Consider the following 19,317-nt stretch of genomic DNA (forward strand, 5'->3'; position numbering starts at 1 on the left):
ACACATACGACGGCACTCTGTTCCATTCAAGCTCACGTCATAACTTGCTTCTGAGCATGCGCGGGTTTAAAAAGGTTGTTTTAAACGTCGTTTTAGCCCACACACGGTCATTTTTTATGACACAAAAAAACGTCATTTTGAAAAACGACATAAAAAATTTAAGCATGTTCGAATTTTTTTTTGGTCGTTTTTTAGAAGACAAAAAACGACGTAAAGCCCACACACGATCATTTTAAATGACGTTTTTTAAAACGTAGTTTTATTTCATCACAAAAAACGACCGTGTGTGCGCGGCATAAGACATCTGTGCATCCCCCCTCCACTCATAGTCTGTTAAGAATGGTGCTTCTGAAATTTATTTATTTTTAAAAAGGGAGGAAATATAGTAGAAGATTAGCCCACCTTTAGATAACAGACACAAATAATATGGTATATTAAAAACAGTCTAGTGTTTTGTAACTGTTCAATTACATTCTGTCTTGGAACGGCCAAGCGTGTCCACAAATTTAGGTCACACTCAGCTTTGCATGTATAATAGGTTAGGGTTAGAGATCTTAGTGATTTTACTTGCAGTGGCTTTCTGAAAAGAAAAAAAAAACTGCATGCACATCTGAGATCTGTTGTGGGTTGTAAGATTTGTGTGGTCAGGTTTCAGCCCTAGAGTAATGTGGGAGGGGAGAATGATTATGAAAACAGCACAAGGAAACAGAAAAATACATGCTCTTATTTTCTGTCTGTTTTCTATTATCACTCAACTGTAAAAAATATTTCCAGCAAAATGATGACCCCATAAGTGGCTTTTGCATGAACATTTTACTTGAATTACTTCAGGCTTTGTTTGGAGAACTTTGATCATTCATTCCCCAATTTGTGAAGGGGGAACTAGATTTTCGAGACATAAATGAACTGGTGTTTCTGTTTTCCAGTAGATTAAAAATGCAAGTGTAAGGAAACACATTTCTCTTGGTTGTTTCCCATTTATGTTTGTATATATACAATTGTATCACCAGTGTTTTCTTTTTAGAATTAAAGATTAGGTTCACCTTTTTTGTAAAATCCAGCTCCCTTTTGTACCAATATACCATTAATGTACCTCAATCAGTGGTGTCAGTAGGGTTGGTGTCACCTTGTGCGGTAAAACATGGTATCACCCCCCTGGGGAATAGATGGAGTCGGGATGGAATCAGGGGAATGGTAGGAACTGGGATAGGGTGGTGGATAGAGCTGGAATGTGATTAGGGGGGGGGGGGGGTTGGATGGAGCTGGAATAGGATCGAGGGTGATGGATGGAGCCAGGATGTGGTCAGGGGAAATCTATGGAACCGGGATGGGATCGGGTGGTGGATGGAGCCAGGATGGGATCTCTGTTGTGAATGGGGATGGAATGGGGGTGGTGGATGGAGTCAGGATGGCATCAGGGGAATGTATGGAACCGGGATGGGATCGGGTGGTGGATGGAGCCAGGATGGGATCTCGGTTGTGAATGGTGGGTGGAGACGGGATGGATCGGGGTATGGATGGAGCTGGGATGGGATCTGGGGGACGGATGGAGCCGGAATGGGATCAGGGAAATAGATGGAGCTGGGATGGTGGGGTGAATGGAGCAGAGATGGGATAGGGTTGGATGGAGCATGGACGGGATCAGGGGGATGGATGGAGCTGGTATGGGGGATGGATGGAGCTGGGATGGGATGGGGTGGATGGAGCAGGGATGGGATTGGGCAGGGTAGATGGAGCTGGGATGGGGTGTAGATGGAGCAGGGATGGGATTGGGGGATGGATGGAGCTGGGATGGGATCTTTGATTTTGGGGGGTGGGGGTTAGAGGGTATGTGCTAGGGGGTGCTTTGGGAGGGGAGAGGAATTGTGCTGGGGGGTTAAACTGCCCCCCTCCTTTTAGGAGAATGGATGGAGCCAGGATTGAATTAGGGAAAAGGATGGAGCCGGGGTTGAATCTGGGGAATAGATGGAGCCGGGATGGAATCAGGGGAATGGATGGAGCTGTGATGGGTTGGTGGATGGAGCCAGGATGTGATTGAGGAATGGATGGAGCCAGGATAGGATTAAGAGAATGTATGGAACCGGGATGGGATCGGGTGGTGATTAGAGCCAAGATGGGATCACGGTTGTGAATGGAGCTTGTATGGGATGGGGGTGGTGGATGCAGATGGGATGGGATTGGGGTATGGATGGAGCTGGAATGCGTTTCTGGCACATACTACTAGAAACTAGATCACTAGTCTTACGACATTGGAAATCCAACAAGACTATAAATGTTTCTGACGTGATAATTGGGACTCATAGAAACTACACATTTGAAAGACTTATTGCCATCAATTCTATGAGAAGCAAACAATTTGATGACTATTGGTCTCTATGGCCCAAATACTTCTAAGGCTCTCCAGGTTTGTTACATTGATTTTGAATGTTGATGTTTCTTAAGGTTTGGTACATTGATTTTGAATATTGATGTTTTCTGGTATCAGTAATAAGTATATGATGGAAGGCGTGTATATCACTGCACCTTGTGTATGTCTTTTTCCCTTTCCCTTTTTCTTTGTTGTCCCCTGAAAATCTTCAATAACAACTATTGATTAAAAAAAAAAAAAAACTCCCACTTCAACTCAGATGTCATAAATGTTTTAAAGGAAACCTTGTTAGCAATGAAATACAGTATAAGAAAAGTCCTTGCTGGGCAATAGGAGAGTCAGAGGTTGCCTGACATTTGACAGTTGTCAACTTGTCAACTTCCTTACCTCTCATGCTGCATGCAAGATAGGAGGCTTTGTGTAAGGTCAGGTAGTTGACCGATAGGCTGTCAGATTTCAGATGACCTTTGCCCACCAGACCTAAACTAATGAGACCAAGGGGGAATTATAAAAATTTTTTGCGTTAAGCCTATACAGTTATACTAATTAAATGGCTAAATATTTATTTCCGTTATAAGCTGAGTTGCAAAAGGATCTCTTAAAAAATAACAGTAGTTTGCTCCTTGTGCACCCTTTACATCTCTAATGCCCTGTACACACGACATACTGTCCGTCGGAATAAACTCGGATGTTTTTTCCGACGGAATTCCCCTCAAGCTGTCTTGCATACACATGGTCACACCAAATTCCGACCATCAAAAACGCGGTGACATACAACACTGTGACGAGCCGAGAAAAATGAAGTTCGATGCTTCCGAGCATGTGTCGACTTGATTCTGAGCATGCATGGTTTTTAGTGCGTCGGAATTCCATACAGATGAACAGATTTTACGATAGGAGTTTTTTCTGTCTGAAAAATAGAAAACATGTTCTCTATCTAAGTCCAAGGGAATTTCGGACGGAAAAAGTCTGATCGGGCTCCCATCTGTCTTTTTCCATCGGAAATTCCGACCGTGTGTACAGGGCATAAAACATAGAATGCTCTGGTCAAGGATGGAAAACCCTGCATTGAAGAAGTAGTTAAAGTATAACAAACATTTCACAAGACTTACCGGACTTGAATGCTTATTTTACCATCGTTCTACTACTTATTAACTGGCAAAAATGAAACCTTTTTGAAAGACAGCATGCCATCCTTTCAATAGCTGAATAGTTTATCACAAAGAAGTTGAAATAAGGTTTCAGTGTATAGTTTAAGCAGTTTGGATACATTTCAATGTTGCGCACTTGTTATTGCTCTGGGTTTATCTAGCGAGTTCTGATAGTGTGTGTACTGTTACAACTCGCCTGTCATTGCCATTGGGCTTCTCTGGATAATTAGCTTCAAAATATGATCTGCGGTCACAATAGGGAAGATATTTGTAGCATTTCCTTTGCCTGCAGCCTGTAGCACTCTTCTCCTTCTCCAGCTGGCCTCCTGGAATGTTTTTATTGATATTGTACCGTATCCTGTTCATTATAAATGTGCCACATTACAGGAAGTCTGTATTGCAAATATTTGTGATTCTGTTACAGGGCCTGGGGAGTGAAGGCAGGTGTTCATGCCCTTTTATAGCTCTCCTGTCTTTCTCTGTAGGCACCAGATGCTACAAAGTGCACTGACATTTTAACTGCCCATAGACATTAAAGAGCGGTCAGATGTGCATGCATGATCTGACAGTCTCACCCTGTCTTCTAAGCCAGTTTTTATCCTAAACAGGAGTGCTTTAGTGTCACACATGCACCTGTTTAGGGTAAAAGAGAGAGAGAGGATTACTTGTATACAGTTCTGGCACCAGAGAAAACAGTTGTGAGTGAAAAAGGTATATCCCCTCTACCCTCATGCATGTAAACTGAGGTTAGCAACTGACATCACCGAATATATTTTTCAGTATATGTAATGCTAGAGAGGACTGTCAGAGACTACAGCTATACTAGATAAAAAGTTGGTCATAGACTTGCTACAGGTTTTGGATGGAGATGGAAAAGATACTGCAGAAGACAGTGAGAGATTGGGGATATGTTACATGAGACTAGTAGAGATTACTGCTATTACTTCTTTACATGCTCCCACTACAGACTGCTGGGGTCCAATGGCTGCGCAGTAAGTACCAAAGGGACAGAGGTTGGCCACCACAAAGGCTAAGTTCACCTTTTGCACCCTGTTACATGTTACACCAGCAATTGTGGATGTAACATGTAACATGGTGAAAATGCCAGTCCCCCCCCTACCTCCTGACAACAGTTATAAATTTTGAATGAATAAACTACAAGTTCCATGATAGCAGATGGACTTGTAGTTCCCAATGTACTATGAGCGTGCTAACCAGCGCACCCGTAGTCTATTGTCTCTTCCTCCAGCTCTGTCACTGAAAGCCATACAGAGGTACAGCCAGAGAGTTAGGGAAAGCATGTGTAGGCCTGACACTGCACCCACAATCTATACTTTTTATAGCTCCTGTAAAAAAAATAATAATATAGGCCATTTTTCCCTGCAAAATATTTGCATTTTTTTTTTTTTAAAGGTGAACTTAGCCTTTAACTTTTGAGTTATATCTCAATTATAATGATACCATGAACACTTGTGTTCTGTAATAACCAAAGAAAGGATTCTTATTCACCTATCAGCAAGTTCTTATATAGGTCCCTTAGTGTAGATATATTTTGTAATATCATAGTAAAGCTTTTTTTTTTTTTTTTTATAAAAGGTATCTACATGCTTAATTTCAACCACAAATAAAGTAGGTTTTTATTCCTCATTTTAGGATAGCTGATTTACTATGTAGATCATTTATTTTTAGTTTCCTTTAACTCAAGTCAGAATTTTCTGTTTATTAGATCATTAGATTATTATGTATTTTTTTTTTTCTTAATATTGATTCTGATAGCAATATTAGTAAAACGTTTGGCTTTGTTTACAGGCTTGAATGCTCTGCGGAAAAAATTGGGAGAACTAAATAACCCATCAGACGGTGAAGTGGCTGGCTTGGTGGTAATTACTCTGAATGATTTCCTGCAGGCGATGAGTGATGTCAGGCCAAGTGCAATGAGAGAGGTTGCAGTGGATGTGCCAAAGGTAAGTCATATTTAGCACTCTCTTAAAGAGTACTAGACTGGGTGTATGCAGAAATCTGAATAGCCAGTTGTAATTGTTCCATTTTAGTAGGCATACATGAAATAAAAATGTACCACCTTTTAAGGTTACAAATGTCACCCCTTTTAATTTAACTTAAAGTGGTTCTAAAGCCTTAAGGTTTTTCACCTTAATGCATTTTTCACCTATGCATTAAGGTGAAAAACCTTCTGTGCTGCAGAATCACCCCCAGCCCCTTTATTCTTACCTGAGCCCGATCCGATCCAGCGATTTGCACGAAAGCAGCAGCTCTCGCTTCTGTCTCCCTCTTCCCTGGGCAAATGGATAACAGCGGGAGCCATTGGCTTCCAGTGCTGTCAATCAAACACTTTGCCAAACAAGCAGGGGCCAGAGCCGACCTGCCCATTCTTAGACGCAGACGGGACAGCTCGGGAGCAAGCACACACGGATGGGGGCACTTGCCAAAGAGGAGGATAAATGGGAGAAAATAAATTTTGGACAGCCGCACTCCAATAAAAGGTAAAAAGGTGGTGCCTTTTATTCTGGTAAAAAAATACTACAAAAGCAAGAAAAAAAACAGCAAACAGTGGGGTAATAGAGCTAAGCTCTATTACCCCACTGTTTGCTGTTTTTTTCTTGCTTTTGTAGTATTTTTTTTACCAGAATAAAAGGCACCACCTTTTTACCTTTTATTGGAGTGCGGCTGTCCAAAATTTCTTTTCTCCCATTTATGCTCTGTACATTGCCTGCACCCACTGGATTTTGGGCTATTTTATTCACCACTGAGGTACATCATCTTGAGCGCCGGTTCCTTCTTTCTATTGCCAAAGAGGAGGAGCTCGGAGCGGCGATAGGGTACCACAGAGGAAGAAGATCAGGCTGCTCTGTGCAAAACTATTGCACAGAGCAGGTGAATATAACATATTTGTTGTTTTTTTAATTAAGCTTTAAACTTGCTTTCATTTTATGAGCTTCATTCTTTAGCTGGTGTGTGTGGTGTGTATGCTAGTTTTTAAAAATCACCTGAATTTTGAGCTCATGTCCAGGCTTTATTTGTATTTTTTTGTATTCACCCTCTCCATGCTCCATTGCTACCCTTGTAAATCTAAACTATATGGTTCACAGTGCTAGCAGCCTCCACAGGGTAGGGACACAACAGTAGTAGCATAAGCACAGGGTATTTGTAGTTTTTCACATGTTTTTTTTTTTTTTTTTACCTTTATTTTCTCTGATTCAAGGGTCAGGAATTATCCTACAGCTGTTGACCAGTTTTTTTTTTTTTAATGGAAATGTTCTATCTGTCCAAGCTTCCTTTTCTTCAAGAAGAGTCAAGAATTAGGGTATACAAGGTTTTAGCACTTCCTGTAGTCGTCTAAAAAATTTTTTTTTGATATTGGACATAGTATGTCTGTTTTTTTACTCTGGTGCTTGGCCCAGTAAACATTGAGTTTTGTTGAGCACATTCGTTGTTGATCTAGTTTTTCTCTCCTGTTCGGGTGGTGTGCTGTTTCACCTGTTTTGGGTTGGTTTGTCCTCTATTTGCTGATTCAGACCTGTGGCTACTTCTAGCACTTACTTCCCCTTAGTGATGGTTATCTGCACTGGTTTGGAGCACCAGGTTGATCCCTGGTGCCCTCTTCTTGGTCATGGCATTTTCTAATTTGATTGGCGCTTTTCATTCAGCCTCCTTTCAGGCATTGATTGCTTTAGATACTGTTGAAGTATGATTTCCATTGCTTTGGGTCTCTTAGAAGCTTTTGTCCACTACTCAGTTGGACTGTATTTGGAGGTCCCAACTGTTTAAGAATTTCTTAATTTTCAGTGTTCTTCGATCAGTACATGATAAAAAAGTAACATTCGTGCTTACTGTATTATTTTTTCTTCAAGTCCATTAAGGGTCCAATGTCATATCCAGTCTTTGGGAAATAGACATGTAGCGGCCTGCACCTTTGGGCAGGCGCTGCTTTAAATTTAGAGGGGGATCTGAGTGTTAGTTTACTCAGACATGTGTAATTTTGGCCAAATTTAGCCTCTGTTCCAGCCATGGCTGTGCCCGGAGTAACCACCATTGTTCCCCTGGGGGTATTACCCTCTCAGGCCAAGGGTGGCAGCAGCAGAGTCGGGGTGTATTGGGTGTCCCCCTTGGCAGCCAATCAGTGGGGGTGATCATCCCGCTGTGCATGCTGGGGAGGGGTACTTAAGGGACAGACGCCACTGAACCGAGGTCGTCTGTCGTCCCACCACATTGTGGCCCACCTGGCCGGGGGTGCGTGCTCCTGAAATCCTGGCCCGAGATCACGTTGGTTCGGGGTTGTGATCTATCTAAGTAGGCCCAGTGGTCAGACTGGGTCTACGCTTTCAAGGTGATCCTGTGCTGTCTGTCCTGCGGTAGGAAGCCACTTGATGAAGGAAGCCAGGGGAGGACCTATCCTGGAGAGGACCATGCAAGAGGCTGGTATCTTGGGAAAAGGCCTGGAAACTTAATCGAAGGATGCACCATACACTGAGAGGCTTGATGGTGATCGCCAGAGCCGACTTGCCCATTCTTAGACGCAGACAGGACAGCTCGGGAGCAAGCACACACGGATGCCTCCATGGGGGCACTTGCCAAAGAGGAGGAGCTCGGAGCGCCGATAGGGTACCACAGAGGAAGAAGATCAGGCTGCTCTGTGCAAAACTATTGCACAGAGCAGGTAAATATAACATATTTGTTATTTTTCTAATTAAGCTTTAAACTTGCTTTCGTTTTATGAGATTCATTCTTTAGCTGGTGTGTGTGGTGTGTATGCTAGTTATTAAAAGTCACCTGAATTTTGAGCTCATGTCCAGGCTTTATTTGTATTTTTTTTGTATTCACCCTCTCCATGCTCCATTGCTACCCTTGTAAATCTAAACTATAAGGTTCACAGTGCTAGCAGCCTCCAAAGGGTAGGGACACAGCAGTAGTAGCATAAGCACATGGTATTTGTAGGTTTTCACATGTTTTTTTTTTACCCTTACCCATTGAACAATGTTGCTCACTATACTCTGCTTGCTCTTTTTCTGTATGCGGATTGTTTGCTCTGCATAACTTGCAGAATTCATTAAAAACATTGAACTCGAAAAAGATTTACAGTAAAAATCATTGTACTAGCTCACTAGTTATATATCTTAGACACTTTGGAGTATATTAATAACACAATGCACAGCTGTTTATCCATGGAAATTGCATGTTAAATCCATACTGTGTGAAAAATCAAATCACACAGAACAGAATTTTCCTGCAGTTTTGATGGTCTAATGCAGTAGTAGTGGTCAACTTGAAAACTATAGAAGGTCACAAATGCGGTCCTCTGGAAGTGCCAGGGGCCACACTTGAGGCCCTCTATAATTTTCAAGTTGAATAGCAATGTAGCAGCGTGTTCTCATGCATTTAAGTGTATTGCATCAAGTGAAGCATTGGGCTATTACGCACCTCAGCACACAAATGCCAGTCCTGCTGCATTTTGTTTGCAGCATATCTCAATACACACTGAAGAAGTTGGAGTACAATAACCTGAGCATTGGTGTCAGTGGTAGTAATAATAACTAGGGTTGCACCGATACCGAGCATTTGCATGAGTACTTATATTTGTGCAAATTCTCAGATGCTTGACCCGATACCTGGACAGTCAGGGACGATCGGTGCAGGGGTGGGGGAGTTACGATCACCGATCCCTCTGTGTGGCTTTCAATAAAGCTTCTTCTCCTCCCCCCCTACAGTTTCAGCTGCTTTATTGAAAGCAATACAGGGAGATTGATGATGAACGATCGTAACTCCCCCCACCACCACAACGATCGTCCATGACTGTCCCCTGTATCCTCCTCCGTTCCCCCTCCATGTCCTACTCTGTGTTCTCCATGTTCTCCTCTGGTGCCCCTTCACGCGCTCCTCCCTTTGCTCCTCCGGTCCCCCTCTGTGCTCCTCCACCCTCTCCTGTCCCGGATCTGTCAGAGTGGACGAAGGAGCTAGTATATATATAATTTAGCAGCTCCTCCCTTTTCCGAATAGACAGTCACTGACCCTGTCTATTCATAACTGAGCATTGTAAACTGTGTTTACACTGCTTCAGTTTATGATGGAGAGGAGCCACTGTCTCTTGTACATTCATCTCCGGCGCAACTGAGGCTGCAGAGAAAAGGGGCCGAAAGAAAGGGACTGAGGAATATCTGTCCTAAGTCCCTTTTCCTGTCTCAAAGGGGAGATGTCAGGGTGCTAAAACATATCCAATGAAAAAAATTGAAAAATATGTATTCTGCTACATGTTTTTGGTAAAAATAAAATCCCAATAAGCGTTGGTTTATGCAAAAGTTATAATTAAAGTTATTCTACAAACTATATGATAGATTTATGGAACTTTTTTATTATTATTTTTTGCTAGTAATGGCGGCGATCAGCTACTAATAGCGAGACTGCGATATTACAGCAGACAAATCGGACACTAAGTGACACTTTTTGGGGACCAGTGACCCTAATACATTCATTAGTGCTAAAAATATGCACTGTCATTGTACTAATGACTGGGAAGGGGTTAACATCAAGGGCGATCAAGGGGTTAACTGTGTGCCTAACCTGTGCTTGTGTACACTTTGTGAGGTGCTCATACTATAGGAGGGCAGAGATCCGTGTTCCTGCTTTACAGGAACACCGGATCACAACCTTCCCTTCTCAAGAATGGCAATCTGTCTTGTTTACATAGGGGGACCACCATTCTACCTGTGTCACGAATGATCAGCTCCCCCTGTGTCCAATCACAGTAGAGCCGCCTTGGAGCCGTATATATTATATATATATACACAGTATACTGTTGGCAAGCAGTATTCAGCCCAAAAGCAAACATTTATTATATTGTTACTTACCAATTCTTATGCCGCGTACAGACGGTCGTTTTATGCGATGTAAAAAAACGACGTTTTTAAAAACGTCAATTTAATTGACCGTGTGTGGGAGAAAACGTCGTTTTATGTCTTCTGAAAAACGACCAAAAAAAATTGAAGCATGCTTCAATTTTATGTGTCGTTTTTCAAAACGTCGTTTTTTACTTCACAGAAATTGACCGTGTGTAGCAAAAAACGACGTTTCAAACGACGTTTTTATACCCGCGCATGCCCAGAAGCTAGTTATGAAGCGAGCTTCAATGGAAAAACGTGGTGAACGTAACCTCGCTTTGCTAGAGCACTGTGAAAAAACGATGGTGTGTAGGCAACATCGTTTTTGAAAATTAAAGTTTCAAAAACGTCGTTTTTTACTTCACAGAAAACGTCGTTTTTTTACATCGCATAAAACGACCGTCTGTACGCGGCATTAGATGTGATGGCTATGTTAGTTTCCTTTTTTTAGACTTTCTTCTATTTTCATCTGGTAATCCAGTCAGCAGGTCTGTTGTTTTTCAACAGAGCAAGCTCTCTTGCAGTTACAGGGATGAGCCAAACCATTTAACACTGGCAGGGGTGCTTAAAATTAGTATTTTATTTATTTATGTAAAATCTTTATCCCAAAAGTAAAACCCTGTTTGCTGTAACTGATTATAAAGTGTTAGCTGGAGTTTAGCTGTAATTTGATAATGTATATATATATATATATCTGATAGTACATATAACAATCTCCTCCCGCCAGACTGACAATGCTGCTGTCCAAAAGTGCCCCCTGTGCTCCTTCACTAAGAGCTTCCTGAGTCATACCCCAATCCCAGCACTAGAGGTGTATGGCCATATTTATTACCCCACAACTGATCAAAGACAAAGCAGCAATGTGTCCAGATTCACCACCCATCCAGCAACAAAGATTGTATAACAGCTATCTCCTACTTTGTCTGCCGTCAGGTGATCCTAAAAAACAAATCTCTTTGGCCCTTTTCATGCGGGCTGAATTCGTTTTTTTTCTCAGCAGGGGATCTGTCCGTGGATTCCCTGCTGAGTTGAGCAGAGCGACCGGACGCAGCCTGTCCACTTATGCAGAGCGGACACAGACACAGCTTGCTTTGCTCTATTGGCAGTCGGATGCGCTCCAGGCATCTAACAGCGCTTGCAAGTTTGAGTGCGCTCAATCGCATGGTAACAAAGTACCATGTGTTCTGGTGCTGCATGAATTTAAAACAAAGATCATGGACTTCTTTAGTGCATTTTTCACATGTAAGGCAGCCCATTGAAATGAATAGACTGCCTTAAATGCAGCGCGTGGAAATGGTGCCCAGTTCTCGATGAGAGAAAGTGAAAGTGAAGCCTTTGTCCGCAAACCTAGGACTTCCACCCATTCCAGAGGATGAACTCCAGCCTCCTGCTCCGAACCCCAAACCACTCGGGACTCCAGCCAAGATCTGGACCCCAGTTCATCGGAGATCACAGAAGGCTTTTTCAACTCCTCAATGGGCTAACCCCTCCAGACTCCCAACATGAGGACTTATCACCTATGAAAAAAATGGTCCCATATATTACGACCAATTTCTTTTCTAGATTGGGGGGAAATATGGGCACGCTGTGTAGTGCAAAGAGAAGCTGCAATTAAGATTTTGCTTTTCTGGTATAGAACCCCAGACATGCTTCACGCCCGTAACCCAACTACTGCTAGCCAATGGTGGAGATGTAATGAAAATACGTATACCCACTTCAACATCTTTTCTATTAGCCCTTTCTGGACTAAGATCCAAGAGCTCTTGCAAAAGTTAACTACCTCTACACCCCTAAACCCCATACACTTCCTCTTAGGCCTCTCTCTCCCGGGTATCTCTAAAGCATCAAGGAAACGTACGTCTTTCATTCTATTAGCTGCAAAAAGAGCCATATCTAGAAACTGACTGTCCACTCCCCCCCACATTCCATCAGTTTCTCTCTATAATGGCTGACATATGTAGGATGGAACATTTGACTGCAAAGATTGAAGACTCATTACCCTTTTTTCATAAAATATGGAAAATTTGGGATGATTCTGAATATCCCTTTGAATACGGTACATCTTGAATGCCAGGTTTCACCTCTCCCACATGTTCTATTTTTGATGACTCTTAAATCTCCTGTTCCTCCCGATGCCAACTATTAGATCTATTGCCTTTCAGACCTACTGATGTTCCACTTTTTCTTTTGTTACTTTATATGGTATAGTAATTTTGCCTAGTTGTTCCGAGATGGAAAACTCTTTTACCTAACTATGCCATACTCTAGATATGTTTCACATGTTTATATCTGTACTGCTTTATATCTTTATAAGTTGAAATGCCTTAACTTGTGTACCGCATTGTAAGATGTCTTAAAACTGTTGCATATAAAAAAATGTTTTAAAAAAATTCAGATGACAGCTGTGTAGTAACGATCAGATTATCGTACGATGGCTTAGAAAGCAGAATTTTTCATCCGGTTTTCTCATTGTGCGTACGAGGCTTAAGTGCTCCAATCATCCAATATTTGCACTTACTAATGCTGTGTTTTGCCACGTTTGCCTTTAGAGGCGCTCAGAAGCGTTTGACGCTTCTAGACTCAGATTCTTAACCAATTTTTTTGCGTTCCAAAAAATGCCTCTAAACTCAACTGCCTAGAAACTACTGTAAATGACCATGTGTACATGAACAGATAAGATAACGTAGGAGCCCAACTGCTCCTAAACTTCCGTTTACCAGCAACAGTGTACATGAGGCCTTACTCTCAGGGCTATTTAAAAGATGAGATAAAAAAATGCCTGGATGAAAACTAGAGCAACTTAGCAGGCAGAATGTGCCTTTTGTCAGCAAATTCATGTTTGATTGGAGTGTTTCTTTAAAACATACTATATAGTGTGATGATGGGCAGCACAGTGGTGTAGTGGGTAGCACTCTCGCCTAGCAGTAAAAAGGGTCGCTGGCTCGAATCCCGACCGCGACACTACCTGCTTGGAGTTTGTATGTTCTCCCTGTGCCTGCGTGGGTTTCCTCCGGGCACTCCGGTCTCCTACCACACTCCAATAACATGCTGATGCAATTGGCTTCTGTCTAAAATTGGCCCTAGTATATGAATGTGAGTTAGGGACCTTAGATTGTAAGCTTCTTGAGGGTAGGGACCGATGTGAATATACAATGTATATATAAAGCGCTGCGTAAATTAACAGCGCTATATAAGTACCTAAATAATAATAATGATTGCTGTCCATGGGTACACATATTTAAAAATCACTTGGCTCTTTGCTGAGTTGTGTGTTGCAATCTGGAAAGACAGTGATATAACCACCATATGTAGACCACTGCTATCAGTCTGCAGTTTTTTCAAAAGGGAAAAATAATTTCCTCCTCTGGAATAAATTCTCCTTTCCTGTATAGTTTCAGATTCCAGTAACTGGATGCTGCAAACTTAAACCACTTGGCTTTCCAACCTGCACATCTGGAGATGCTGTTGCATGTCTAGTCATTTCTGAGCAATTAATCCATGTAGACTTTTCTCCCGTAAACTCCTGTTCAGGAAAGACTTTTAAAGCTAGTTAAATAAGCAGGTGATCCCTATGTGTTGCCTTTTGGTAAAAGTAGGATTAGGTTTCCTTTGTGGAAGTGTGTGTGCTATTCTGTTTGACACATGAAACACCCAGTCTAATAATACCACACGAGATCACATATGGTCTCGAAGTTTGACATTACCGGAGCTGTGTGCTCATTACAGGTCCACAGTTGGTCTTGCATTGGTTATATACCAGATACATAGCATCAGGGGAAATCAATCTCAGTGTAAAGTCTTCATGGTTAAGAGTTGTAAGATTAGAAGAAGGAGCATGTGGACAATTATTGCACATCTGCACAAAATTTCAAAAGAACTTTGTGATTATTTTGCCTTTGTTGATCGTCTGTTTTCATTGCTCTGGTCCATAGATTTTTTTAAAGGATATTACTTAATATGTTGGCGCTCTATGCATAAAAAAACAAAATAAAGTAATAGAGATTAGTTAAAATGGGTCAACCACATATAACATAACAATCGAATGCATTTGATTCCTAATCTATAGCAAATCGGCTACCCAGGAGCCTACAACATTGATGCTTCGCTTGTTGCGCATACATGATGGGGGGGGGGGTCCTGTGTAGGTATTTGTTTCTGATTAATTACTGAACTATTTTGACTAATATTAGTATGCTACCAGTCAGTCCGATTTTTTCTCATTTTCCAACCGTTAAGACCTATATTTCAGCTGTTCTTTTGCACTTTAATCAGCATTAAAGTAGAGAACTAGTCAATAATGTGTATCTGTGACAATCATAATCTCCACTCTTGAATTGTTTTAACAGTGCAGCCTTAGCTATCAAGAATTACTTGATTTTCTTTTTCGTACGTCACGGTACACAGATCGGCATAATAATTACTATGTGGGTTATAGAGCCTACCTTCAGGTGATGGACACTGGCACAACCAAGACAGGATGTCCCCTCCCCTAAATAACCCCTCCTATAACAGGAGTACCTCAGTTTTTTTGCCAGTGTCTAAGGTTGTGGTCACGGTGAAGATGGTTTCCTTGCAAGAAGCTTCGTTAAAAGGCCTTCGGGCCAAGCAAGCTATATTCCAGATCCTTCCAAAGTGCCTGCATGACCAAAGTGGTTGGTACCCAGGCCTCGGTTGAGAAGAACAAGGTTTTGCCTGTAATGCCTTTCCTAGGAGGGCTGGATCCTGGGTTCCAGTACTTTGGTCAGACCCAATACGAAAGTTTCTGCCAGGGTGCGATACAGGTCCAGGGGAGTGGTGATCCTGGCCATAGGCCCCGGTCCCCGAAGGCCTTATGACTTGCCGCCGTGATGGGCGAAGGTTGGGTTATCTGTTCCTGACAGAGCCCTGCGGCGAGGAGAGGTAAGTGAAGGTCCCTGGTGAACTTGGTTCTGCAGGGAGCCTTCTATTAAGTTAATGTGTTCTGATGCCTGTGGGAATGTGTGCCTGTACTGCAATACATCCTGTGAATTTTGTGGTCATCTGCTGTAGGTGCTTATATGTACCACTGGAGGGGGCTAAATACCTCTGAATGGCTGCTCAGTGACTTGTACCTTTAACAATAAATGTATCAGCTGCAGGCAGTAGGGTGTTTTTGGTCAAACACAGTTATTGAAGCAGTTTCTGTTGTACTTTTAGCATTTGTACTTTTAGACAATTTGCTTGCCTTGCCCACTGCAGCATCGCTGTGTCAGCGGCGGCTCACGGAGTCCTCAGAGGCTCACCTCCTCCCCTCTCTCTCTCTGGCGGCAGGCACCGACGTGCACACGCGCGCATATCTGGCCAGAGATGTGCTCTTGTGATAGGACAGAGGTGGGCGGGGCTTAGCATGAAGATGCTCCGTGCCCTCCCTGCTGGTTTGCGCATGTGCAGAGCGTCCTCTGCTTTAAAGGCAGTTCCTTAGAGACGCTCTGGCTGTCGGATGGACACAGGAGCGTGGGCATTGTAATGTGACAGCAGTTATCTTTATGCAATAATGTTTAAACCTTGAGGTGTTTAACAGCATACAAACAGGCAATGTACACAGGCATTCCCAGGCACATTAGCTCTGCATCTGGCTGATTAGTTTAATAGCAGCTTATACGCTGGTCTATAGCTCAGCAGTGGATGCAATTTGGCTGTGAAGTACCTCGGCTTTGTGCTTGGGACTATGCCTTCTAAGGGCTCTGGAACCAAAAATCCTAAAAAGCCAAAGGATTCACCATCGGGCTCTGAGGATCTGGGTAATGCTTCAGCTGTTCCATCCTCCCCTGATAAAACAGAGGTAGTTGCCCGGGGTGAGCCATCAGGGTTGCTGGGTGCTGCGGCTGCCCTCAGCCCACCTGCTCCTGTATATGTGAAGGAAGAGGTTTTCTCCTCAGCTCTGGGGGGATTGGAACAGAGATTGGCATCATTGATCGCATCCTCCCTGCCAGAGAGGAAGCGCGCCAGGTCTCCCTCTCCCCCTTCAGAGTTCCTAACAGCCGAGCAATTGTCCCAGGATGAGGTTGACTTGCCCTCAGGGGACCAGGAAGAGGGGCGCTCTGATATTTCTGCCTCTGAAGAGTCTACTCTAGAGGAATCATTTTCTGCCTCACAGTCTGAAAGATTTTTAGTACAATCCCTAACAGAGATGGTTCGGTCAACATTTAAATTGCCCCTGTCTGAACCAGCAGCTAGCTCCGTTTCTTCTTTGGGCTCCTTAAAAGCCCCTCAAACTAACTACTCTTTCCCTGTTCATCCTTTATTAGAAGGACTCATTTATCAGGATTGGGAACATCCAGATAAGCTTTTTCTTCCGCCTAAGAAATTTTCTATTTTGTACCCTATGGAGGAAAAGTTCACCAAAAAGTGGAGTATTCCTACGGTTGACGCTGCTATCTCCTGTGTGAACAAAACTCTGACTTGTCTAGTAGGCAATATACAGATGTTTAAAGACTTGCCGAGAGCGTTATGCTTCGTGGTAGATGCCATTAAGGATTCAATCTATCAGGCATCCTGCCTTACGCTCCTATTGGTACACATGCGTAGGCTACTATGGTTAAAGAACTGGTCAGCCGAGACGCCTTGTAAAAAGCTCCTAGCTGGCTTCCCGTTCCATGGGGAGCAATTGTTTGGGGAGGACTTAGATAAGTATATTCAAAGAATCTCGAATGGGAAAAAGTTTAAGCGGCTCACTTCTCCAGTCCCGGGGACTTCAGCCTCTAAGCAGTTCCGATGGTCTCCTCGGTCAAGTCCGGGAGGAAAGGCTCAGGGACAGGCCCAGGGTCACAAGAAACCCTGGAACTGTAGCCTGGTAAACCAGCCCCTAAGTCGGCCTTATGAAGGGTTGCCCCCACTCACTCGGGTGGGGGAAGGCTTCAGTTATTCTCAGGGACCTGGCAGGAGAGGATTCAGGACGGTGAATCAGGAGGATTCCCCTCGCTTTCTAACATCAAGCGTCCCAAGGGATCCAGTAAAAAGAAAAACTTTCTTTCTGGCATTAGATCGTCTGTTGTCCCAAGGGGTGATTGTGGAGGTACCAGTAGAGGAGCAAGGTTCAGGTTTCTACTCAAACCTCTTTACAGTCCCAAAGCCGAACGGAGACGTCAGACCGATACTAGATCTCAAAGGGCTAAACCAATTTCTAAATATCCAATCTTTTCGTATGGAATCGATTCGGTCAGTAGCTTCCTCCCTGCAGGGGGGAGAGCTGTTAGCATCCATCGACATCAAGGACGCATATCTGCACGTTCCTATTTTTCCCGGCCATCAGAAGCTTTTGCGCTTTTGTGGTGGAGCAGCGCCATTATCAGTTTGTGGCCTTACTCTTCGGGCTGGCCACCGCCCCTCGGATGTTCACAAAAGTCTTGGCCACTCTGTTGGCCAATTTAAGAGCTCAAGGGGTATCAATAATGGCCTACTTAGACAATCTGCTGCTAATAGATCACTCGGTTGCCAGCCTAATTCTAGCTGTGCGCAAGACAGTCAAGTATCTAGAGTCTCTGGGTTGGGTTCTCAACCTAGACAAATCAGTTTTACAACCAGTAAAAAGACTGGAATATTTAGGGCTGCTCATAGATACAGACCAAAGAAAGATTGTTTTGCCTTAGGCAAAGATCTCTTCCTTAAGGGAGCTGATCCAGATGGTCACTGCAAAAAGACAACCTTCCATTCGTCTTTGCATGCGGTTGTTGGGAAAGATGGTGGCCTCATTCGAAGCCATGCCATATGCCCAATTTCATTCAAGGAACTTATAGAACGCCATCCTGTCCACCTGGAACAAAATGGTCCAAGCCTTAGACTTCTCAATGTCCATGACTCCGGCAGTACGTCAAAGCCTCTGTTGGTGGTTGATAGCCCAAAATCTACAAAAAGGGAAGTCTTTCATTCCAATCTCATGGAGAGTGGTGACAACGGATGCCAGTCTTCTGGGCTGGGGGGCAGTTCTGGGGAAACGGTCTATCCAGGGAAAATGGTGACCAGTGGTGTGTCCCTTGTACATAGGGACAACCATCAGTCACCTCCCCCAGTCAGTCCCCCTCCCCACAGTAAGAATCACTCCCAGAGTACATATTTAACCCATTGATGCCCCCTAGTGTTAACCCCTTCCCTGCCAGTCACATTTATACAGTAACCAGTGCATTTTTATAGCAGTGTTTGCTGTATAAATGTGAATGGTCCCAAAAATGTGTCAAAAGTGTCCGATGTGTCCGCCGTAATATCGCAGTTGTGACAAAAATCGCAGATCGCCGCCATTACTAGTAAAAAAAAAATAATAATAAAAAAAAGTAATAATTCTATCCCCTATTTTTGTAGGCGTTATAACGTTTGCGCAAACCAATCACTATAAGCTTATTGCAATTTTTTTTTTACCAAAAATATGTAGAAGAATAGGTATCGGACTAAACTGGATTTTTTTTTTAAATGGGATATTTATTATAGCAATAACTAAAAAATATTGTGTTTTTTTTTTCAAAATTGTCCTTCTATTTTTGTTTATAGCGTAAAAAATAAAAACCGCACAGGTGATCAAATACCACCAAAAGAAATCTCTATTTGTGGGAAAAAAAGGATGCCAATTTTGTTTGGGAGCCACGTCGCACGACCACGCAATTGTCATTTAAAGCGTGACAGTGCCGAAAGCTGAAATTTCACCTGGGCAGGAAGGGGGTATATGTGCCCAGTAAGCAAGTGGTTAAAAAAAGGAAACCGGAAGCCAATCCGGGCAATTGCGAAACACATAATTAAACTTAGGCAGATAAAGCATTTTCAGCACATTAATGCGGCCTAGAAGATTGAGAGGTAGGTCCTGCCACCTGGAGCACTGGTCCCTAAGTCTCAAAACTATGGGTTGTAAATTGGGGCGACGAAAGGCCTGCAGGTCCCGCATCACCACAATCCCCAGATACTT

At 43.1% G+C, this 19,317-nt stretch overlaps 1 protein-coding gene across 1 annotated transcript in view; it reads left to right on the plus strand.

Moving 5' to 3' along the window:
• SPATA5 (spermatogenesis associated 5) overlaps positions 1 to 19,317 on the plus strand; it is a 595,351-nt gene that overhangs the window by 116,792 nt on the left and 459,242 nt on the right. Inside the window, exon 10 of the mRNA XM_040330544.1 lies at positions 5,329 to 5,483. Within this exon, the coding sequence (XP_040186478.1) occupies positions 5,329 to 5,483 (155 nt within the window). The remainder of the gene's footprint in view (positions 1 to 5,328; positions 5,484 to 19,317) is intronic.

Source organism: Rana temporaria, chromosome 1 (genome assembly GCF_905171775.1).
Source record: "Rana temporaria chromosome 1, aRanTem1.1, whole genome shotgun sequence".
Taxonomy (NCBI): domain Eukaryota; kingdom Metazoa; phylum Chordata; class Amphibia; order Anura; family Ranidae; genus Rana; species Rana temporaria.